Below are 25,740 nucleotides of genomic sequence, written 5' to 3' on the forward strand. Positions count from 1 at the left end.
AGATCATTTCTGAATGAAACAGTGGGATCTAATCCCTCTCCAAAAAGACTGCAAATTCATCGTATAAGTTAGTAGTCAGGAGTCAAGTATTTTCTAAAATGTTTAATAATTCAATGAATCAGAACTATCCAAAGAGTACCTTGACCATTATGTTTAGTTAAAGACCGCAGAGATTAGAAAACACACTACCCATCTCAGAGGCGGTTCTTCCCACGTTACGAGTCCCTCAACGACCTTTACCATCTCTCTCTCCCCTCTGCGCTCTCTCTCTTTTAATAAGGTTGAGCAAATGGGACTTCATTTTATCTGATTGCCACAGACTAGTGAGATTAATTATTCATGCTCACACTCTCCCTCTTGTTAAGACCATGCATTAGACTAATTTTTCTCTTTATTGCCCTAGTTGGGTGAGTCTCAACCCATGGCCACTTGACTCACTCTCAGAAGTGTATGGATATTCTGGAAAGAAGGAAAAAACGACCCATACCTAAAATCGTGGAGAAAATGTTCTGCACTAATGTGACCACCAAATCAATAGATGTTGCTGGGGATTTTTTTCTTTTAAGTACCACATGTATACTACAAAAGGGTTTAAATAGTGATTAAGGAGCAAATTTGTATAGAAGTTGGATGTTTCTTTAAGAACTATCTAAAATGACTGAACCATGTTGTATATTTCACAAAGGTAACTGAAGGAGATGCAGGGTGTAGTCCCAGACACTGCAGGGTCTACTCCTTTCTCTTTGGCTTCCAGGTAGATCTAGAGGGCACCTGGTGGAAGCAAGCACTGTTTAAAAAGAACTTTCTGTTTTTTCCTTCTTACAGATGTTAAGGTATTTTCACAAATCCTAGTCTTAGAATCCTAACTTTCATTTTTGTCAATTATTCAGATTTTTCTGAAATTTCTAAAGAATCTTTGTTTTTTTCTGCTTTCAAACATAATGTATCTTGTGTAATCTTCTGGATAGCCATCTCTCAGAAATAACCACTTTAACAGTTTAGTGTATACAGTTGTCCCTCGATATCCATGGGGGTTTAGTGCCGGGACCCCTCGGATACCAAAATCTGCCCACGCTCCCTTATATAAAATGGTGTACTACTTGCATATAACCTACATCTTCTCATCTACTTTAAATCATTTCTAGATTACTTACAACACCTAATACGATGTAAATGCTATGTAAATAGTTGCTGGTGCTCAGCAAATTCAAGTTTTGCTTTTTGGAACTTTCTAGAATTTTGGGGGGAATATTTTCGATCCGAGGTTGGCTGAATCCGTGGATTTGCAACCTGTGGATGTGGAGGGCTGTGTACTGCTAGACTTCTTCTATACACATGTCTGTCTTGTCTGTTGCGCGCACACTCTCTTTCTCTCTCTGTGTGTATAAAAATTTTTTTCTCTCGATGGGACTGTTGTTCTACAACTTGTTTTTCCTACTAAATAACATGAGAGTTCTTTCCTCGTCAGTACCTATACATAGATCTTGTTCTTTTTAAAGGCTGCATAGAACTTGTCTATGGATATATGATTCCATATTGATGGATATTTGGGTTGTTTCTAATTTTTTAGACAAAATAAATAATGCTGTAATTCTTTCAACAGCCAGTAAACAACTGTTTATGACTCTTCTTCTCTGCAGCAGGCGCTGGAATGAACAGGGAGGGTGGACGGCGTGCAGGAGCCTCGGCCGGCTGCCAGCTGCAACAAGCCCCCTCTTCACCAGCTGGTGCACGGCCACCAACTGTCCTGGTCCGCCATTTGTGGGACTCGCCTCTCTAAGGAGACCCACCTTACAGTCATGTCCTAGCAGGTGGTGGTGTAACAGTAGGGGCAGCAGTGTACAGTCAGGATGGAGGTGGTGGCCACACGCCTGACATCTGGGAAACATTGGCAACGACCTGGTGCAGGCAGGCCCCGCCCCTTCCAGGTGTGACCCGGACCATTTAGTGTGCCTAGGACTGGCTTTCCAACCAAACCATGGGGAAAGGGATAAGAAATGGCTACTGCCCCTACAGTGGGGTGAGCTCAAGGCAGGCCAACTTCCTCCTTCACCCAGTAAGAACTAGATTTAGCAATACAAACATTTCCTAAATCTGGGACTGCTATTAGCCTCATAATGAAACAGGAACCACTGTATACAGAAATAGCTATGAAGAGATTACAGAGCCTTGCAGTCCCAGACTTTTGGCCGTGTGCTAATGACTGAAAAAAGGAATTCCATTTGTGTTTTCTTTAAGTTTACCAAAATAGTGAGTCTTCCTCACACTCCTCCGTGTCATCTGCCAAAGGCATTCCACCACCACCAGCGTCAACCTGAGCCGCGGGCTCACCTCCTCAGGGCCCCAGGCACTGCCTTCCAAAGGGGTGAGGAGTGGTCAGAAGGCTTCCTTACAAGACTATAGCTTTTTAAAAGGCGTTGTGAATTAAAGATAATTTGTCTGCCACCATCTTAGAAAAGGGAAGCGACAGAGAGAGAAAAGGTTAGGAGATGCCGTGCTGGACTGCAGCGAAGTAAAAGATAAAACAAGGCATGGGGAGGAAGATTTGACTGAAATTCCTGGAGATGACAAAGTCTACCTACTTTCTTTTCTGATCTCTAACAACCCACCTCCATCACTACCACATATATTTTGCCCTTCTGAGGGGGTAAAGTCATGATAAGCCAAATTCTAGAGAGTCAAGAAAATAATCCTCATGTTCTCTCCTCTTCCATCCCAATTAAGCTTATTCTGTGTTCTCTTTGAGCTCTTAGCAGAGTTTATTCCCTCTTGTCAGTGCTGAAGGTATGCACCATCTACGCACCCCATCTGGTGTCCCCAAGGTGCCACCTTGAACTGTACATTTGCTTCCTCCAACTTTTCCCCAGACCCATGGTTCTCAAACACTAGAGGGCAGGAGGGTCACCGAGGAGACTGTGATTTTAGCAGGCCAGCTGAGGCACTGTTACCAAGCGCCATGCCACATATTGTAAAACACTGTCCTAGACTTAGACTGTAAGTTCCTTAGGGCAGCAATCCTATCATTCATTCCTGCAGCACTGACTAAGGGCCAGCACGTGCCGGGTACTCAGTAAGTGCTTGTAGATTAACTGACTGTTACACATTTATCAGGCAAACCCAGGGCTTACCATGGTCTGGTACATAATAAGTACTCAGATAGTCCTTGTTTTGCTTAACACATTCCCCCATTTCTGGATGCCTAACCTTGCTGCTGGCTTGTACAAAGGAACCACTTCCTTGTACTCAAAACAGAAGGTTCCACAGATCTCTCTCCACAGTCTCCAGATTCCAGAACTCCCAAACTGTATCCAGGCCCAAGGTTCCACCTCTGACAACACAGCACACTATGAATGTCTGGAATGTCTGGAAAACCATCCTGTTTAAAACACTGAAGATTCAGTGTAGTAAACATTCCTGTAAACATTCTGTTTAACTCCTAAGAAATCCGAGAAAGTCCAAGGAGCCAAAAATGAAGAGAGCAGTACACCCAGAAAGGGAAGTGGCGCTCCCATCAGGGGCTGCTCTGGGGACATGCGCCAGTGTCAGGAGCCTGGAGAACTCGGGGAACAGGAGGCAAGGTTTCCAGCCAGTGCCAGGTGGAACCAGAACTGATAAGTCTGCCTAAAGCTGGGCCCCCTGGACAGCTACGTACACTCAGCAAAAAGCAAGATAGGAACAAAAATCTATCCACTGGTGAAGAGAGCCTACGTGGCAACTTGCCCGTCTCAGGTTCAGCTCAGGATGGAAAATGTTTGCCCTCGGCCTGCAAGCCTCACGCAGGTTCGGAGTTTGAAGTTATACTACCTGCAAGGCCAAAAGACCCCAGGTCTAGTAATAAAAGTCCTTTCATGTTGGTAACATGCTTCCTGGTACCTGGCAGAATCTTCTCAGGAGGAAGACCCTCCCAACCCAGGCCCACAGGAGATCTACAAATCAAGATCAGCCACATATGAGCTCACAATTTAAAAAAATTTTTTTCCCAACACAGAAACAGCTCATCATCATCAGTGAGAGACAGAGAACAGAAGAATTAGGCTTCCAAGGATATCAGATGTTTATCAGATGAAGAAAAATATGCATGCTGGAAATCTTTACAGAAATAAAAGAGGGTGAGGGGTCAAAAGCAGCAAAACTGATTAAGTAGCTTTGAAAAACAAAACAAATAGAATTTCTAGAAATTAAAAAAAAAAAAAAAATCAGGGGACTTCCCTGGTGGTGCAGTGGATAAGACTCTGCACTCCCAATGCAGGGGGCCCTGGTTCGATCCCTGGTCAGGGAACTAGATCCCACATGCATGCTGCAACCAAGGAGCTCACATGCCACAACTAAGGAGCCCATGTCCCGCAACTAAGGAGCCCACGTGCTGCAACTAAGACCCAGCACAACCAAAGGAAAAAAAAAATCAATGGATGAGTTAAACGGAATCCAAGAGAGAATTTGTGAACTGGAAGACAAAGATGAAGAAATTATTCAGGATGCAACACCGAGAGATGGAGATGGAAAAGATGAGTGAGTGAGGAAGAGCACAGAAGGGAGAACAAGTTGGTCTAACACACATCTAACCTGAGTTCTAGACAGAAAGCACAGAGAGAATGAGGGGAAATTTCAACAAGGCAATGGCTGAGAGCTTTCTGCAACTGAAAGGAAAGAAGTGCAAGAGAATCCCAAACAAGGAAAATAAAACTAGATCCACACCTAGAGACAGCAGAGTGAAACCACAGAAAATTAAAGACAAGGAAAAACCAGCCAAAAGAAGAGAAAAAGTCCTAAATGGGAATGACAAACAACTTCTCAGTAATAACAGTGGAATCAAACCAATCATCTCTTCAAAGGTCTGAGAGAAAATACCTGTCATCCTGGAATGATAAAGGACTAGTAAAACCACCTTTCAAGAATGAGTATGAAATAAGGATGTTTTGGGATAAAAATACCAAGAGCAGAGAGCACTTGTGGCCAAGAGACCCTCACTACAGAATATACTTTTGGAAGATATAAAATCATTCCAGAATAAAAGGTCTGAAATGCTGGCAAGAACAGTGAGAGAAGATTCAGGTAAATGTGCACGAATATCTGCAAATGTTGACTATATACAACAACAATGCTGATTTGGGGTTAAATAAATAGAATAAACTCTATCTAGTCCTTATTATTCCAAACAGTCAAGTGCCATGCATCAGGGCAAAGTACCAGGAGCACAAAGGTGCCAGGTGCACGGGGGACCTCCAGCATCATGGTTTGGAGTGAACAGATACTTTCTTGGATAACTGTACCGTGTTTGGCACAAAGGAAGGACTCAGTATCTATTTGCTGAAAGAATGAATAAGTGCTGCACACCTCTGCCTGTGTCGATTACAGGTGAACGACACACCAGCCTTACATTAAAGATATGCCCCCCTACAGATGAACACGTTAAGTCAATTTGCTTTCCACCAACATCAGCGTATTTAGCTGGTTCATAAGTGGGAGGCACAGTTTTATTCCATACAGAACTTAAAGTACAAGACTAGTAATGCTCAATTTAAAAAAAAAATAAAAGATACAAAAGAAAAAGACCTCTCAGTCTTTGGGGTACAATTTACTCATGTAAATGACCCAAATTGCTCTTCTGACCCAACATAAATATGACCCACAAAAACGTGCTCAAAATTTTTACTACAAAAAATGCAGGGTCTGCATATCGATGTTCACATACAAAGCTAAGTGAACAGTCTCTATAAATTCACAGATGAGCTAAGATTGTAAAAAACGATGAGAAAGACAGTTGGGGAGGGAAGGCGAGCTAGTGAGAAAAGAGTAAATCATACAAAAAACAGCCAATAAAAAAATAAAAAAGCAGTTAATATACATGAATAATGGATGTCTGATTTAAAAGCAGTTTACTCTGATATGATGTAATTTTTGACAATCAGCCAGAGAGACTATTTTGTAAGTCCTTGCCAGAGATAAGTCAGCGCAAGAGGCTTGGTAACGCAGCGTATCTGTGAACATGTGGAAAATGACTTTCACCACCATCCCAAAGGTGACTCTGCTGGCAAACAAAAACTTGCCTCTCAGGTGCTTTTAGCAGCAGCAAACAGCAAGATGCAGAGCCGAAGAAATGGACCCCTGACATGAGCACAGCTCCCTGAAACACAGCAGCCCCTCAACAGTTTCCATGACATGCCTCTGGCACAGTCCACCCTCGGACGCGGCACAAAGGGAGAAGCAGCCTGGGCTGCTTTCATGTTTAAGTTTTAATGAGAGTGACAAGCCCACGAGGCCAGGATATTTCAGGGATGGGACGGTGTTGCTGAGCCTCGCCAGGCACCGGGTAGGCAGGCCCGTGTGCACTCCCCACCACCACGTGCCAATGCACCTGCAACCCCTGCTGTTCCAGGACTGGACTCTGCCCGGGAAGGCACTGCCAATCACCACAGACTGTGCCAAACATGGGGCTTTGTGATGTGGGCAGATGTCTACAAAGGACCAGAGCGAGGCCAAACCAACACCTATTGTGACCTAAGCCTGAAAAGAACCCACAGAGCAAGAGTGCACTTGTGTGAAAATGCAGGCCAATATGATCCAATCTCTCTCTCCCCCCACATCCATAGGTGCTGGAAATAATAAAGGAAGGTAGTGACCAGAATACGGTTCTCTGCTTTGCTTCAGGGATCTCTTTAGACAGTCTCTGTCCTAGTGCTAGAAGAAGGATGAGAGGTACGACTAACAAAGAACGGGTTGATGGGGTACATAAAATGAATAGGAAACGTTCACTGTCAGAGCACTTAGGGCAATGAAGAGATTATAAGTATTATGCAAATATATAACTCAAAGCTGAAAATCCTCACATACTCCTTTCAGGTTCCCAACAGGCCTCATCATAATAAAGAGCACGGACAGTTTCAGAGCACTTCACAAATAGTAACTACATGTAACTAACCAAAGTCCCCATGGGAAAGAAAGTTATCATTAAATCTATGTTATATAGGGAGGAAAACTGAGGCTGCAAACTATGAAATGAATTCTTCAAAATGAAAGACAACCTGGACATGATTTTTCAAATGGGAAGATTGCAAGTGAGAGCTGGTCGTGTAACAACACTCGTGAGCCTGTAGACTTCACAGTGTATACGCAATTCAGGATATTACGGTGCTTGCGCGTCAGTTTGCAACCGGCCTGGCAACTTCTCATTTGGCCCCAAGTTAGACTGGACAAAGGCTTCGAAGTGGGTAGACAGGCAGAATGTGGCTACAATCAGATCACCAAGACAAATGACAGCTGATGCAGGAGCGTGAAAAATTGCAGTGAACTACTGGGGCCTTTGGTGTAGGGCACAGTCCACCCCAGTGCCCTTCACACGCTGAAGGGCATAACAACCTTTCACTATATGGTACTACGTGGCACACGACAGTGCCGGCACAAACGTGATCAGCAGCGTCTTGCACACGAAGAACACTGTAAATATCAGCTGTTAATAATCATCATGATATTCCTTGCACACGAATCCTTTCAGAATATCATTCCATCTGATTCTCACAACCAGCAAAGGAAGACAAGCACTACCGTACACATTTTATGCATAAAGAAACTGAGGCTTAAAATAATTTAAATAACTTGCCCCAAATTACACAGGTAACAACAGCAGCTGAGGATGCACTAGGCAGAGCCCAGCTGATCTCATTTCTAGGTCAGTGTCTGCCACCTTTTGACAAGCCTTTTCCTGAGTCCTGGCAAAAATGGTTAGTAATGCCTAATACTTATAGTGTCCTCTTACGTGCAAAACACTGCGACTATGCGCTCTCTCACCTGATCCCCACCATGCCATACAGTGGCTATCATGATTTTACTCCCTCTATACATGAGGAAGCAGAGGTGTAGAGAGGCCAAATCACTTGCACAGAAATGAAGGTTTGGAGCCAGAATTCGCAGCCGGGCAGGTGGGCCTCCAACCACCCCAGGACGCTCAAAGCGCGGCTCTGGGCTAGCAGCGTCGGCGGCACTGGGCAAAACAGACCCTCAGGCCCCAACCCAGACTCACTGAGTCAGAGGCCTTCGGGGTGGAGGCCCAAGATCTGTAGTTTTCTGATACTCCCCGGCGCCTGAGAACCCCCGCACTACACCGACACTGACTGCCTCCCAAGCCAAGAAAGAATCAGAAACATCAAAGCAGTGGTACTCGGCTCTAAATGCTCACTTGCTGCCTCCCAGCTGACAGCAATCTGGTTAAGACTAGCGCTGGGCAGTAACAGTGAGGCAATGTGAGATGCAGACCCTGTGTACTGTAAGCGTGAGGGAAGGGAGGTGTTCACTGAGAGCCGGAACAGTTGGGAAGGCTGCTTCTGATAAGTGGGACCCTGGATGGACCTTTCCTGAAAGGACACGGAGAGACAGGAGGGGAAGAGGGAATGCTGTTGCTAGCCCGGAATAAACATGGCATATTCTGGACTGCACAGGCTCCTTCTGGAGGGCGCAGGGTGGAGAGCGGGAGGCTGACTCTCCAGGGTCTGGAAGGCCAGGCAGAAGGTGCGCACCAGCGAGTCACCCACAGTCCTCGGCACGCAGCCACTGCTCCGACAAAATCGGAAAGGGACCATGAGGAGGGACACTGACAGGTGGTACAAGAGCCCAAAGGTGGGGAAAGGGCAGGGGCAGGTGAAGGGGGTGGGGCTGGGGAAGAAGTATTCTCATGTCATTTTCAACATATGCTTTAAAACTTATTGTGGAACATGAGATAAGAGTTCACACCCTAAGGAAACTCCGCAGTCCAGAGAGGCCACCCAGGGGAATAGGCAGAGCCTGGGCCAGAGGTCCTAACCTAGAAAGATCCAAAGAAATCTGGGTATTGAATTCGGTCCTGGTCCAGTCGGTCAGTCCCGTATCAATGGACCACCTGCAGCAAGAGACGGCCAGAACCCAGGTCACGGCAGAGCTGCTTCCTTCACGTGGCACAGTTCAGACGATTCCTGGCCTCACTGTGACCCACTGAAAACCTCCTGAGTCCCTTAATCTGGAATGTGATTGTTCAAATGTGGACTGAGCTGGGGTTTTTCTTTGACCACCTACAAAACTGGATTTACCCTGTAAATTAATAACACACTGAGAGGATGCTTAAGAGAGTAACTCTGCGTCCATTAGAAGAACTCATCTGCAACTCAATAATCGATAAGTTTATTATAAACCCACTCTCTAACACAGTGCCTTACAGACTGAAGTGCTGGGTAAATTAAAAAATCATATTCATCTACGTATTGAATAAAAAGCAAAAAGCCCTCTACTTTGTAATACTGTTAGTTTAAGCTGCTATGTGTACTTGAAAACAATAAAATGTCTTAAATATTGTGAAATTCAAACTCACTCAGGCCATTTTCTGTGCGCCCTCTTCTCCTACCCTCTATCAAACCAACACCATCTGTCTCAACTGTCTGGATATATACGCATGGAAAGCCTGCAGCCTATACTACAGTGTTACTGTTACTGATTATAGAGCAAAGGTAAACATTTCCAATAGGCCCCGGTGATCTTCATTAACTGAAAAACGAGCTGATTTTTAACCCTAACAAACTAGTTGCTGCTCATCTGGCACAAAGAAACCAAAGCCACCGTATTCAAAGAGTGAAATAAACGCCAAGATCAACTCCAAGTTCACACTCTCCCACGGGTATGGAATGGTAAACCCGGATGGAAATCCCACATAAATAATCAGGAAAGCCATTAGAAAAATTAGGCCCTATATAAAATTCTAAGCTTAATTCAAAAGACAAATGAGGGCTTCCCTGGTGGCACGGTGGTTAAGAATCCGCCCGCCAACGCAGGGAATACGGGTTCAAGCCCTGGTCCGGGAAGATCCCACATGCCGCGGAGCAACTAAGCCCGGGCGCCACGGCTACTGAGCCTGCGCTCTAGAGCCCATGAGCCACAACTACTGAGCCGTAGCACCACGACTACCGAAGCCCACGCACCTAGAGCCCGTGCTCCGCAACAAGAGAAGCCACCGCAATGAGAAGCCTGCACACCGCAACAAAGAGTAGCCCCTGCTCGCTGCAACTAGAGAAAGCCCGCGTGCAGCAACGAAGACCCAATGCAGCCAAAAATTAATTAATTAATTAAATTTTTTTTAAAAAAAAGACACATGAGAAAAAAGGAAATGATCATCATATATGTCAATGTAATGGTCTTGTAAAAACTTGCTCAGTGCTTCTAGAATTCTGATCAATGTTTTTAGAAATTAGAAAATGATACGAGTGTCATGATATATAAAAACTACGCCAGTGTGAGCCAAGACAAAAGATACTTAAGACACAGTGCCAGCCCTCTCCAATGAGGCTCCACATCTCAAAGTGACCATACACAAAGTGACTCAGCATTCACATTAACTTAACTGCATTCATCCTGCAAGAAGTTGAATTCCCCCAGCCCTTCCTGTTCTAAATGCATTCTTGTAAAACAACTCTCAGGAAAATGAATCCTAGCAGGTATGGCTTTAGCACAGCTCCCACACCAGCCCACGGCACCTGTGCTCCAGCCCGCCTGGACCACCCCAGCACTGCTTCCTGGCCCCCCCAGAAACCCTCCTCCAGGCCTGGTGCCTCTGCCTGGACTGCCCCCTTGCCCAGGCTTTCCTGATGAACTCTGACCTGACCCCAAAGCTGGTGGGGATGGGGAGGTGAAGGAGGCACCTAACAAGTCCTGAGCACCAGCCATAAGCACATTACCTCCTTTCCCCAGGTATTCTCCCATTTCCAAACGGGAAGCCTAAGGCATGTAAGCAACTTGCCTAAGGATTATCTGACTCCAAGTCCCCAATGGTTATACCACTACCCGACTTAGCTGAAAATACTTTTCCCTATATTCACTTTCTATAACTTCCATCACTCCCTCCCAGGAGTAGCTCAGGATCGCTGGAGATCCTGAAGCACTCTTAGCTTCTACAAGAAGTGGCAGCGTTCTAAGAAATAGTTTTTGCAGAATCACCCATCATGGTTGTAGAGAATTATCAGAGGTGGTCAGGTCCTCAAAGGTCTCTAAGTCAGAGACGTTGTCTTGAGAAGCCCTTGGGGCTCTATGGAGGCATTTCAGGGTTTTCACAACATGTGAAAACTATTATCAACAATATACTAACAATTATATCAATTATTGATACATTCTATTTATTTTTTTTATACAGCAGGTTCTTATTAGTCATCCATTTTATACACATCAGTGTATACATGTCAATCCCAATTTCCCAAATCATCCCACCACCACCACCCCTCCACTTTCCCCCCTTGGTGTCCGTACGTTTGTTCTCTACATCTGTGTCTCTATTTCTGCCCTGCAAACTGGTTCATCTGTACCATTTTTCCAGATTCCACATATACGCATTAACATACGATATGTGTGTTTCTCTTTCTGACTTACTTCAGTCTGTATGACAGTCTCTAGGTCCATCCATGTCTCTACGAATGACCCAATTTCGTTCCTTTTAATGGCTGAGTAATATTGCATTGTATATATGTACCACATCTTCTTTATCCATTTGTCTGTCAATGGGCATTTAGGTTGCTTCCATGACCTAGCTATTGTAAATAGTGCAGCAGTGAACATTGGGGTGCATGTGTCTTTTTGAATTATGGTTTTCTCTGGGTATGTGCCCAGTAGTGAGACTGCTGGGTCATATGGTACTTCTATTTTTACTTTTTTAAGGAACCTCCATACTGTTCTCCATAGTGGCTGTTATCGATTTACATTCCGACTAACAGTGCAAGAGGGTTCCCTTTCTCCACACCCTCTCCAGCATTTGTTTGTAGATTTTCTGATGATGCCCATTCTAACTGGTGTGAGGTGATACTTCATTGTAGTTTTGATTTGCATTTCTCTAATAGTTAGTGATGTTGAGCAGCTTTCAATGTGCCTCTTGGCCATCTGTATGTCTTCTTTGGAGAAATGTCTATTTAGGTCTTCTGCCCATTTTCTCATTGGGTTGTTTCTTTTTTTAATATTGAGCTGCATGAGCTGTTTGTATATTTTGGAGATTAGTCCTTTGTCCATTGATTCCCTTGCAAACATTTTCTCCCATTCTGAGGGTTCTCTTTTCATCTTGTTTATAGTTTCCTTTGCTGTGCAAAAGCTTTTAAGTTTCATTAGGTCCCATTTGTTTATTTTTGTTTTTATTTCCATTTCTCTAGGAGGTGGGTCAAAAAGGATCTTGCTGTGATTTATGTCATAAAGTGTTCTGCCTATGTTTTCCTATAAGAGTTTGATAGTGTCTGGCCTTACATTTAGGTCTTTAAAACATTCTGAGTTTATTTTTGTGTATGGTGTTAGGGAGTGTTCTAATTTCATTCTTTTACATGTAGCTGTCCAGTTTTCCCAGCACCACTTATTGAAGACACTGTCTTTTCTCCAGTGTATATCCTTGCCTCCTTTGTGTCATAGATTTGTTGACTATAGGTGTGTAGGTTTATCTCTGGGCTTTCTATCCTGTTCCACTGATCTATATTTCTGTTTTTGTGCCAGGACCATATTGTCTTGATTACTGTAGCTTTGTAGTATAGTCTGAAGTGAGGGAGTCTGATTCCTCCAGCTCCGTTTTTTTCCCTCAAGACTGCTTTGGCTATTCGGGGTCTTGTGTCTCCATACAAATTTTAAGATTTTTTTGTTCTAGTTCTGTAAAAAATGCCATTGGTAATTTGATAGCGATTGCATTGAATCTGTAGATTGCTTTGGGTAGTATAGTCATTTTCACAATGTTGATTCTTCCAATCCAAGAACATGGTACATCTCTCCATCTGTTTGTGTCACCTTTGATTTCCTTCAACAGTGTCTTATGGTTTTCTGAGTACAGGTCTTTTACCTCCTTAGGTGGGTTTATTCCTAGGTATTTTATTCTTTTTGTTGCAATGGTGAATGGGATTGTTTCCTTAATTTCTCTTTCTGATCTTTCGTTGTTAGTATATAGGAATGCAAGAGATTTCTGTGGATTAATTTTGTATCCTGCTACTTTACCAAATTCATTGATTAGCTCTAGTAGTTTTCTGGTGGCATCTTTAGGATTCTCTATGTATAGTAACATGTCATCTGCAAACAGTGACAGTTTTACTTCTTCTTTTCCAATTTGTATTCCTCTTATTTCTTCTTCTTCTCTGATTGCCGTGGCTAGGACTTCCAAAACTATGTTGAATAACAGTGGCCAGAGTGCACATCCTTGTCTTATTCCTCATCTTAGAGGAAATGCTTTCAGTTTTTCACCACTGAGAAGGATGTCTGCTGTGGGTTTGTCATACATGGCCTTTATTATGTTGAGGTAGGTTCCCTCTACACCCACTTTCTGTAGAGTTTTTATCATAAATGGGTGTTGAATTTTGTCAAAAGCTTTTTCTGCATCTATTGAGATGTTCATATGGTTTTTCTTCTTCAATTTGTTTATATGGTGTATCACATTGATTTGTGTATATTGAAGAACCCTTGCAACCCTGGGATAAATCCCACTTAATCATGGTGTATGATCCTTTTAATGTGTTGTTGGATTCTGTTTGCTAGGATTTTGTTGAGGATTTTTGCATCTATATTCATCAGTGATATTGGTCTGTAATTATCTCTTTTTGTAGTATCTCTGTCTGGTTTTGGTATCAGGGTGATGGTGGCCTCACAGAATGAGTTTGGGAGTGCTCCTTCCTCTGCAATTTTTTGGAAGAGTTTGAGAAGGATGGGTGTTAGCTCTTCTCTAAATGTCTGATAGAATTCACCTGTGAAGCCAGCTGGTCCTGGACTTTTGTTTGCTGGAAGATTTTTAATCACCATTTCAATTTCATTACTTGTGATTGGTCTGTTCATATTTTCTGTTTCTTCCTGGTTCAGTCTTGGAAGGTTATACCTTTCTAAGAACTTGTCCATTTCTTCCAGGTTGTCCATTTTATTGTCATAGAGTTGCTTGTAGTAGTCTCTTAGGATGCTTTGTATTTCTGCGGTGTCTGTTGTAACTTCTTTTTCATTTCTAATTTTATTGATTTGAGTCCTCTCCCTCTTTTTCTTGATGAGTCTGGCTAATGCTTTATCACTTTTGTTTATCTTCTCAAAGAACCAGCTTTTAGTTTTATTGATCTTTGCTACTGTTTTCTTTGTTTCTATTTCATTTATTTCTGCTCTGATCTTTATGACTTCTTTCCTCCTACTAACTTTGGGTTTTGTTTGTTCTTCTTTCTCTAGTTCCTTTAGGTGTAAGTGGAGATTGTTAGAGATTTTTCTTCTTTCTTGAGGTTGGATTGTATTGCTATAAACTTCCCTCTTAGAACTGCTTTTGCTGCATCCCATAGGTTTTGGATCCTTGTGTTTTTGTTGTCATTTGCCTCTAGGTATTTTTTGATTTCCTCTTTGATTTCTTCAGTGATCTCTTGGTTATTTAGTAACATATTGTTTAGCCTCCATGTGTTTGTGTTTTTCACGCTTTTTTCCCCCGTAATTGATTTTTAATCTCATAGCATTGGAGTTAGAAAAGATGCTTGATATGATTTAAATCTTCCTAAGTTTACCAAGGCTTGATTTGTGACCCAAGATGTGACCTATCCTGGAGAATGTTCCGTGTGCACTTGAGAAGAAAGTGTAATCTGCTGTTTTCGGATGGAATGTCCTATAAATACCAATTAAATCTATCTGGTCTATTGTGTCATTTAAAGCTTGTGTTTCCTTATTAATTTTCTGTTTGGATGAACTGTCCATTGGTGTAAGTGAGGTGTTAAAGTCCCCCACTATTATTGTGTTACTGTCAATTTCCTCTTTTATAGCTGTTAGCAGTTGCCTTATGCATTGAGGTGCACCTATGTTGGGTGCATATATATTTATAATTGTTATATCTTCTTCTTGGATTGATCCCTTGATCATTATGTAGTGTTCTTCCTTGTCTCTTGTAACATTCTTTATTTTAAAGTCTATTTTATCTGATATGAGCATTTCTACTCCAGCTTTCTTTTGATTTCCATTTGCATGGAATATGTTTTTCCATCCCCTCACTTTCAGTCTGTATGTGTCCCTAGGTCTGAAGTGGGTCTCTTGTAGACAGCATATATATGGGTCTTGTTTTTGTATCCATTCAGCAAGCCTGTGTCTTTTGGTTGGAGCATTTAATCCATTCACGTTTAAGGTAATTATCGATATGTATGTTCCCATGACCATTTTCTTAATTGTTTTGGGTTTGTTTTTGTAGGTCTTTTTCTTCTCTTGTGTTTCCCACTTAGAGAAGTTCCTTTAGCATTTTTTGTAGAGCTGGTTCGGTGGTGCTGAATTCTCTTAGCTTTTGCTTGTCTGTAAAGCTTTTGATTTCTCCGTCGAATCTGAATGAGATCCTTGCCGGGTAGAGTAATCTTGGTTGTAGGTTCTTCCCTTTCATCACTTTAAATATGTCATGCCACTCCCTTCTGGCTTGTAGAGTTTCTGCTGAGAAATCAGCTGTTAACCTTATGGGAGTTCCCTTGTATGTTACTTGTCGTTCTTCCCTTGTTTCTTTTAATAATTTTTCTTTGGCTTTAATTTTTGTCAATTTGATTACTATGTGTCTTGGTGTGTTTCTCCTTGGGTTTTGCTTCCTGGACTTGGGTGGCTATTTCCTTTCCCATGTTAGGGAAGTTTTCGACTATAATCTCTTCAAATACTTCCTCGAGTCCTTTCTCTCTCTCTTCTCCTTCTGGAACCCCTATAATGCGAATGTTGGTGTATTTTATTTTGTCCCAGAGGTCTCTTAGGCTGTCTTTTCATTCTTTTCTCTTTATTCTGTTTCACGGCAGTGAATTTCACCCATTCTGTCTTCCAGGTCACTTACCCATTCTTCTGCCTCAGTTATTCTGCTACTGATTCCTTCCAGTGTATTTTTCATTTCAGTTATTGTGTTGTTCATCTCTGTTTGTTCTTTAATTCTTCTAGGTCTTTGTTAAACATTTCTTGCATCTTCTTGATCTTTGCCTCCATTCTTTTCCCGAGGTCCTGGATCATCTTCACTATCATTATCCTCACTTCTTTTTCTGGAAGGTTGCCTATCTCCACTTCATTTAGTTGTTTTTCTGGGGTTTTATCTTGTTCCTTCATCTGATACATAGTCATCTGCCTTTTCATTTTGTCTGTCTTTCTGTGAATGCAGTTTTCGTTCCACAGGCTGCAGGATTGTAGTTCTTCTTGCTCCTGCTGTCTGCCGTCTGGTGGATGAGGCCATCTAAGACCTTGTGCAAGCTTCCTGATGGGAGGGAGTGGTGGTGGGTAGAGCTGGGTGTTGCTCTGGTGGGCAGAGCTCTCAGTAAAACTTTAATCTGATTGTTTGCGGATGGGTGGGGCTGAGTTCCCTCCCTGCTGGTTGTTTGGCCTGAGATGACCCAGCACTGGAGCCTACAGGCTCTTTGGTGGGGTTAATGGCAGACTCCAGGAGGGCTCATGCCAAGGAGTACTTCCCAGAACTTCTGCTGCCAGTGTCCTTGTCCCCGTGGTGAGCCACAGCCGCCCCCCACCTCTGCAGGAGACCCTCCAAAACCAGCAGGCGCATCTGGTTCAGTCTCCTATGAGGGTCACTGCTCCTTCCCCCTGGGTCCTGACACACATGCTATTTTGTGTGTGCTCTCCAAGAGTGCAGTCTCTTTTTCCCCCAGTCATGTCGAAGTCCTGCAATCAAATCCTGCTAGCCTTCAAAGTCTGATTCTCTGGGAATTCCTCCTCCCGTTGCTGGACCCCCAGGTTGGGAAGCCTGACGTGGGCCTCAGAACCTTCACTCAAGTGGATGGACTTCTGTGGTATAAGTGTTCTCCAGTTTGTGAGTCACCCACCTAGCAGTTATGGGACTTGATTTTATTGTGATTGCGCCCCTCCTACCTTCTCACTGCAGCTTCTCCTTTGTCTTTGGATGTGGGGTATCTTTTTGGTGAGTTCCAGTGTCTTCCTGTCGATGACTCTTCAGCAGTTAGTTGTGATTCCGGTGCTCTCGCAAGAGGGAGTAAGCGCATGTCCTTCTACTACGCCACCTTGAACCAATCTCTTACCACTGATACATTTTAATATTGAAACATGTACAAAGTGCACATGAATATTCAATCCTCATCTACGTATTTACCTGTATAACTTTTCAGTACTTTGGAATTCAGCAAATTAACCGTGAAGGTCTCCCTACGACCTCATGTCCATCTCAACATGGAGAAAACCACCTCTGTATCACTAAGCTGCTGTTAAAGCCCACGAGGAGGTAAGCCCCGACGTGGATGTCACGTTTGAGACATCCCTGTTTGCAGCACGGTCAGATATCCAGGAAATAGTGTGTGTTCAGTAAGCAGTCGTTCACAATGACAGCAACGTTAGCAACAAAAGTGGACCCTTTGGTAGTCAACATCACTCAACAACCCAGAAAACTGGTCTCCAAGAGCTATTTTCTTAAACTTTTCCAAGCAGAAAGTAAATAAATATGAAAAATGTTAAAGGTTTAAGGTGAAAGTGAAGAGGAAATGAGACACTTATTTACTTTGTGAACTTTCAACTTCAAATTATTCATCCTGCTTGTAAAATACAGTTTTTAGTTCTCCTCTGGAATGGAACCTTGAACAAAAGGAAAGATGGATTTCATATTCTGGTGTAGGTATGGAGAATGGTGCCAGAATCCACGAGCCTTTGATCCCAAAGGCTCTTCCAGATCGGTATTTCAACTTGTGACGAGTGCAATAACCAATCCAGAGTCTTTTCACGTCCGCGAACAGGGAATGATTATCCTAGGAGACGTTAGCAATTATTTTCCAGCGTGATGTAAGCTGAGGCAGCAGCGCCAAGCCAGTGTCCTTGTCAAACACACCCCAGCCTCCTGGATTACTTCACTCACGTCACCCTGATTAGGATGCGCGCCGTGTGCCGCTAAATACAATCTGCCACCGAATGCCAAGCACTTCAGAACTAAATTAGGAAATATGTCCAAATACACAGAATGATGCTGAGAGCTGTAAGTGGGTCTCTCTCTTCCTTTATGAGGCATGAGACTCATCGTCAACATAATGCTCTTAAATGAGGCAATTCTATCTCCTAACCCTCCACCTCTGAGAGCAAAATTTAATTCAGGCAGCAAAAGAAAGAATAAAGATGATTAGCATCATAAAAACGTTTTCATGGGTGGAAGTATTTTTGACAGATGCAGGAAGTATGAGACTAAAAACAAATTTTAAAGGGCTATTTGGGCACAAAGGGCCACATTAACAGAGTTGACACTGATCTTTGCCCTGCAACATGATGAAGAGATGAGGCCAGAGCAACTGCTGTTCCATTTGTTTTCTTTTACAATCATATGCCACTTAGCAATGACTACCTTTAAGATCATTTATGCCACTGAAGTATGAGAACCCAAGAATGCAACGTCAACACTTAAGAGTCCATTTTCATCTAAAAGACCTTCAAGCAGCCCTTCTCACCACATACCCCTTGCCCACAAAGACACAGGAATTGATGAAAAAGTACCAAACAACTTCCTGCCCAATCATTCCTGCCAGCAATAAGCATGGCCCTTAGGAGATCCCATTAGAGAAGTAACAGGAGAGCAATGGGTTCCTCAACCCATTTCAGAAACTCTCAGCTCCCCAGTAGCCTCCAAGGATAGACCAGCTCAACACGACTCCACAGGTAAAGGAAAAAGCTTAAACCACCTAACTGCTTAAAGCATCAAGGGACGTGGGTGCTGGACAGGAGACCAAAAGTCACATGTCCAACCCTCCTCATTTTACAAAAGAGAGGCAGGTGAGCCTACTGTCTTTAAAGAACCATGGGCTCTCCCTCAAATGGTAGCAAACAAGCCGAGAAGGGGCACATATCAGTGTGTGTTGTAGCTCTGTCCACCCTAATGGTGGTCTGATAAGGCTGTCAGTCCCACTGCACTGATTCTAGGTGAAGCATGGGATTCTAGATGAGGTCATTCATCCTCAAAGCAGAGAGCTACAAAATAAATGAAGGCAGCACCAAACAGAGCTCTGTTTATTCCTTCTGGCCTCATTTTGTTGTGACCCTTCTGTAAAGCCTGTGAGAGGAAAGATGTTAAGGAACTGCTAGGAGAATGGGATGCACTGCCATCCTCCACTTTCCAAGGAACACCTACTATAGAGGGCAACAGCTATCAAAATCATGAAGGCACAGCCCCCTCTGACCCAGCAAGTCTTTACTTTGAGGAACTAATCCTACAAATACGTTCATGTGGACCAAGTGTTGTTCACAATAGCAAAAGACTGGGAGCAAGCTAACACCCATCAATAGGGGGTAGGGTCGCAGAATTACTTAAGGTACAACTACAAGGTGCAATATCACAAAATCGCAAAAAATAAAAAAACCTATCAGGAAGTTCTTTATTATGTTATAAGAAATGATGAAATGATCTCCAAGAGATTCTGTTGCACAAAAAAGCAAGATGCAGGACAAAAATAGAGTATTTTACTATTTCTATTTTTTAGAAAGAGGGGATTGAGGGCATGTATGGACAATTTGCTTACATATGCATAAAACATCTCTGGAAGGATGTGCAAGACACTGGCAACACTGATTTAGCTGCTCCGGGAAGAGAAACTGGGTGGCGGGTTGAAAAGAGTGGGAAGGAGTCATCCCACTGCACCACCCTCCCTTTCACGTCTTTTGATTTCTGAAGCAGGTGAATGCATTACCTAGTCAAAAAATACTTTCTTGTTTTTTTTTTTTTTTAAGATGTTTAAAGATCTGCTCTTTTAAGAAAGAGTGCAAACAGACAATAGCCTTTTTTTTCCTACAACTTTACTTGGCCAAAGAACATGCTGGCAAACCCAAGCGTGGCCCCTAATGTACCCGAGCACTAACACTTTCTCTGAGCCTTCCTACCAGAGCTGGAAATGACTGAACCAGCTGTATTCACAAGCTTTTTCTTAAGATTAAATGGATAAATTTCTGCTAAGTTACTTGGTTTCATTTCCTTAGAAAACTATGTATGTTTACTAACAGAGCTAAGTTACTTGACAAATACCCATCTGCTGAAATCTGTGCACAATGTTGTTTTAATGCTCCGATGCCAGGACACGACTGGTGCTCTGTAACTCTCTGTGATAAATACATGACAGGTTGACTAGTAGATATGTGAATGGATGAGTCTGAACCATTATTACTGATGCTCAGACAGCTGTGGTGCCTATAAAATGCTAATGTGATCATCGTATGGTGTAAAGACATTCTCCAAGTAAACAAAAGTAACACTGCTGAAATACTCCTACAGGTCAGGGAAATTTCAGTTCCTGACTAAAATTCTATTACCAACATTTGAACTTCATGTCTGCTTTTTTTTTTTTTTTTTTTTAATATTTATTTATTTGGTTGCACCAGGTCTTAGTTGCAGCAGGCGGACTCCTTAGTTGCGGCTCGAGGGTTCCTTAGTTGTGGCTTGCGGCATGTATGTGGGATCTAGTTCCCTGACCAGGGCTCGAACCTGTGTCCCCTGCATTGGCAGGCGGACTCTTAACCACTGCGCCACCAGGGAAGTCCCCATGTCTGCTTTTATCACAGTTAATCAACAGTGGACTCTAGCTAACCCCCAGTTCTGTATCAGGTACAAAAGAAGATAAACCAGACTCTCTGTTCTCATAAAGCCTTCATCTGAATCCTAAACATACAGGCCCAGAGGCACAGACACAAACCCTCACGTGGACACAGCTCCAGGCAAACTCTACTGCTCTCAGTCTCATACCAACCTAGTAAAACGTGCTGCCAGGCCGGACGGAGACTGACAGGACCAAAGCGTGGAGCTCACAAGCAAGGTGACACAGGGCCTGCACATGAGACTTAAGAATTATGACAGTACATTATGGGATGGCAGGATGCTACTAAAATCTCACAGAGCCACCCATTACATGGCTTAATTCACACAGAAATGCTGGTTTTTCTGAGGAAGCAGAAAATCCATTAAACGTAATCAGATAGAAAGTCCTACCTCTGCAAAAATAAGGGAAGTTTCACAGTTAAAGCTTGGCTTCCCTCACGTTCAAGTGGGTGGCGTTCATGCTGGAAAAGCATCTCAATGCAGAGTTATCACCAGCACTACTAACAACAACCCACCCACCCACACAAGTGTCTGAAGGTTTGGTGGGGTACTCACAAAATATTTGGATGACTAAATGCTACTGTCAGATTTCAAAGAGGCACTTAAACACATTCTTGTAGCAAATTTACTTCCACTCTTAATCTTAAAACACCAATGAAAACTACCCGTTAACAAGTTATTAGAGGGACTATAAACTTTTAAAAATGAATTTTCATCAAATTAACGTAAGAATCAGCTAATTACTATAATTAATGCTTTTTAATTGGGTTGGAAACATTGAGAGGCATCCAAAAAAGTGCCTACTTACATCAACACCTAAAGGATGCTCCCAGTCTAATTTTGTGCTGAGCTATCCCTTTAACTGGTTTCTCAAATATATCCACTGCAATTGTATCACTACAGAAATAGATCCACTCAGGTAAGTCAAAGAGAAATAGGACCTGTTAGATGAAAAGTTTATTAAAAATATGAAAAACTTAAACCAGGCTAGGATTAAATAAACTATCACCTCACTACACTGAGAACTCGAGAAATAAGTGAGATAACTGAAACTTGAAAGCATGATGGATGAAAAATTAGAAAGCAAACAGTCTCTCTCCTCTCATCAAATGAGCTCACCAGGGATCAGAAAAGAAAGTGTTTTCAAAGGCTAAGAAAGGAAACTGCCTTAGGAAACCAATTGCTGTCCCTTTCCCCCAACTTCCTGGGAAGACAAAACACAGGAATTATATCATCACAGACTTTCCAGCTAAGATATGCTGCATATACTCCAGCAAAGCAGGCCAACTTGAGCACAAAGGGATCCCTTCTCACAGTGAGACTTAACTAAGCCACATGTATTTTCTACAGCTTTATGTATCTTCCTGGTTGAAGAATATATAATTGGAATCCATGCTGCAAAGCCAGTGAACACCTAGATAGGTGAGATTTGACCTTACAGGTGACTACATAGGAGAAACAAGATGTAAAAATCACAACCAGAGGCTAGACTCAAACTATGAGTGCTAGAAAGAACAGGAAGCACACAGTGATCGCTAACTCTCCAATGCCAGGTACTATGCTTAAAGCTTTACACGTATGTTTTCATTTAATCCTACACTTCTATGAAGTAGGTACCATTATGAACTCCCTTTTACAAATGAGGGAACTGAGGCATAATGAGGGTTAAGCAACCTGTTTAAGGTCACACAGGGTAGCAGGTGGTAGGGCTGGAGCTGGAACACAGACGGTGCGCATCCAGAGACTGGCTCTTTTCCAGGTCACAACACTGCTACGTGAAAAGGGCCTCCTTCCTTAGGAGAAGGACGTCGTCAGAGGAGCTGCTGGCTCAGAGAAGTTCCCTCCCGGGATTACACCCACTGCCAGCAAGGTCAAGACCCAGCAAATTGGAGGAAAAGCAAAACAAAACAAACCTTTATCCCTCTCCCCCGATTCCACGGGAAGAGAAAGAGTTCTGTAAGTCAGCTTTAAGACTAAGTACTTGGCCTGCAGTCAGGATGGTAAAATACTAAGTAGTGATAAAATTGAGTCATCATGCAAAGAATTTCGATTAAAAACTTGTCTCCCTGTTTCTGGCTCAAAGAGTATCAGAGGCACTTTTACAAACTGTGGATAAGAATGTAAATTTTGATGCAACCTTTTTAGAAGGCAACTTGGCAATGTCCATCAACTCTCTGACCAAGCAACATAATTGCTAGCAATTTATCCTAGAGATTTACAAGTTGCAACATGCACTGCAGCACTGTCTATAACAGCCCAAACAGAGAAAGCAACCTAAATGCCCACTAGTGAGGAGACTGGTTAAGCAGACTACGGGTTGTAAGCATCGCTGGAATTCTAGGGAGAGGGAGCTCACATGGAATGCTCCCCAGGGTACATTACTGAATAAAAACGTTGGGCACAGAGCAGTATGTATACTACGATCTCATTTCAACAAAGGTATGTTTTTTAGTGTATAAATGTACCTATATATGCATTAAAATTTTCTAGAGGGATACCTAAAAAGTGTTAATAGTTTCTTCTGTGGAATAGGGCTGGGGGAAGGGAAGAGAAAGAAAACAATTACTTATCGTATTATATCATTTAGAAATACCTGAATTTTTTTTAACCAGGCTGATATATATTGCCTGAACACATCTTTTAAAAATATATTAGAGATCTTTAATTTTTTAATTGCCTTTTAAAAAATAAAATCCATGTTCTTTTTTGTTAATTGCACATCTTGCTATTTTTGTACCTTGTTTCCTTCGTACACCCATCCCAGACTCTTCACACCAAAAGCAGCCTGGTTGGCAGAGACATCTAGACATGTGACAGGCTGCCCGTAGACATAATGGAGGGTTCTGGCAGAGTCTTCGGCTTTTAGCAGGTATACCAGATCTCCAGCAGTGGCTACTGCCACAGGATACCTTCCAGTATCTGGAACTATTTCAAGGTAGTCAACCTGTTAAAGAATAAGAGTCATTTTAGTCCTTCAGGTCTCGCCTACAATTCATCCTGACTTGCTCAAAAATACACAATTCCTCCTACACGTCAATGAGAAGACCAGCAACCCAAGAGAAAAAGACGGGCCAAGGACCAGTTCACAGGAAGTGAAACACAGTTCCTACACAAATGAAAAGATGCTCATCGTAAAAGAAACACAACACACTCCTAACAAGAGAAAAGGTGAAAATTCACCAAGATAGCATTTTCATCTGTCATATCAGTAAAGATCAATTAGTCTGATAAGACATTGGGCTGGAAGTGGAGGGGGGACAACCACATTTATGGATCCCATTAAGGTTGGTGGGATGTAATCTGGTCCAAAATCTGGGAACACTTAACACAATGTCAGATGTGCATATGCTCTGACACAGCAAGTCACTTCTAGGAATTTATTTACAAATAAACTCACATTTATGCAAAACGACTGTGTACAACGTTATTTGCTGTAGCACTATTTGGTCATAGCTAAAAACTAGAAAACCCTAAACATGCCTTACTAAGGGACTAATTAAATAACTTACAGTACATCCATGTATTGGAATACCATGTGGTCACAGAAAACAGCAGGAAGACATCCTTTATAAACTCAAACAAACGGAGTCACCTCTAAGATAAATTTGGGGGAAAAAAAGCAAGGTAACAGGATTCACAGCGTGCTACTGCGTGTAAAGGTGGGGCAGAGGAAGCCTGTGACACGCTTGTCTTGTATGTGCACAAATCTAACTAACAACGGCTGCCTTCAGGGAGGGAAATGAGTTGTGGGACAGAGTGGAAGGGAGATTCTCACTGTAAACCTTATTGTGTCTTTTAAATTCTGAACCACGAGGCTAGAATAACTATTCAAAAATAAAAGTTAGTTTTTCTTTTTTTCACAAGAAACTGAATAAATAAAATTCACTCAGTTCCAAATTAGCCAAAATCACATTTTAACATTTGTGCAAATAGCAAAAATGTGTTGCTAAAAGGTTAAAAGCACCCGAGTTACCTACTTTCTCCTACTTTCAATGCCATCCTAGGGTAGGAAGGCCACTGCAAGCATTTTTATGCCACAGTCCTCCGGCTGCATTACTGCTACTACTTTCTCTAATCTGCACGGGTATGAGGAGCTGCCTTTAAGAATAATTTGCTTTCCTACGTTCGTAAGTGGCATGCTTCCCCCGAGTGCAGTTTACATCGGGTTTTCACCTCCCTGAGTAAATTCTGAGAGTACAAAAGCAGAAGGCAAGCCACCTATGTAATTATGAAAATCCACGGTTCCTGACAAGAAGCCAAACGAGTTCAAAGGCCTGAATCCTGAGAACTGTCCAGAAGCGCTTGAGACAGTAAACATCTGGGTGGCTCTGCTAACCCTAAGGACCCACAGTGTGAGTGGTGGTCCCACATCCCCAGCCGAGGGCCCATCGCGAAGGACGGCTGTTCTAGGCCAGTATTACAAACCTGGGAACACTGCCACTGTGATTCAGGGAGCCTGTCTGAGGAAGACAAAGATGGCCCAGCTACCCAGGCCAGGAGCTGCCTTTTCCAGAGAGAGTACATTCTGTGGCCAGCCCTCACCCAGGGTGAGAAATAATACATAAAGAGCGCTATAACACAGGCCTCCAGCAATGGCTGCTTCATTCCTCTCTCCCCCATCCTAAAAATCACTTCTTGCTTTCCTAAAATCAACATCCTCAGTCTAGCCATTTAATTCACCTTCATGCTGGATGTGTGATAGACCAAGAGGCTCAGACTGACTGCGGTTGTGCCATTTTCTGGGAACTGTAAACTACTTCAGAAAGCTTCCGGTCGGTGCCAGGATGCCACCTTATTGCCAAGGCCGGATTTGCACTTTCTGAAGGGACTCACGTCTCAAGTAATTGTCTGAGTTCATAAAGCTATTGTTGATCTACAGTGTTCTTTAGGCAGAAACCAAATAACAAGCACTATGTAGTTTTGAGAACAGACGGGAATATGGTACTTTCACATTTTCCTAATAAAACCCCAAGAGAAGAAGACAGCATCAGGCAGTTTTGAGAACACTACACTAGAACCGCAGAGGCTGAGCATTAAAGGGACAAGCAGCTTACAGAGGTGAAGCGGTGATGCCATGGCTTTTTAGTTATTCATGTCTAACAAGATTTTCACCAGGGGAAAAGGGAGAGGAACAGGATTTGTTCCAGGTCAGGCCATCAATTCATTATTCAGCGTTGGCTTTTCTGTTCACTCCCCCACCAGTGCCAAAATCAAGTTTGCTTTAAATTAAATCC

At 42.8% G+C, this 25,740-nt stretch overlaps 1 protein-coding gene across 1 annotated transcript in view; it reads right to left on the bottom strand.

The window, feature by feature from the left end:
- Positions 1-25,740, bottom strand: part of FBXW8 (F-box and WD repeat domain containing 8) — a 120,882-nt gene that overhangs the window by 22,283 nt on the left and 72,859 nt on the right. The window contains exon 7 of the mRNA XM_068562326.1: positions 23,244-23,450. Within this exon, the coding sequence (XP_068418427.1) occupies positions 23,244-23,450 (207 nt within the window). The remainder of the gene's footprint in view (positions 1-23,243; positions 23,451-25,740) is intronic.

Source organism: Eschrichtius robustus, chromosome 14 (genome assembly GCF_028021215.1).
Source record: "Eschrichtius robustus isolate mEscRob2 chromosome 14, mEscRob2.pri, whole genome shotgun sequence".
NCBI classification, from domain to species: Eukaryota; Metazoa; Chordata; class Mammalia; order Artiodactyla; family Eschrichtiidae; genus Eschrichtius; species Eschrichtius robustus.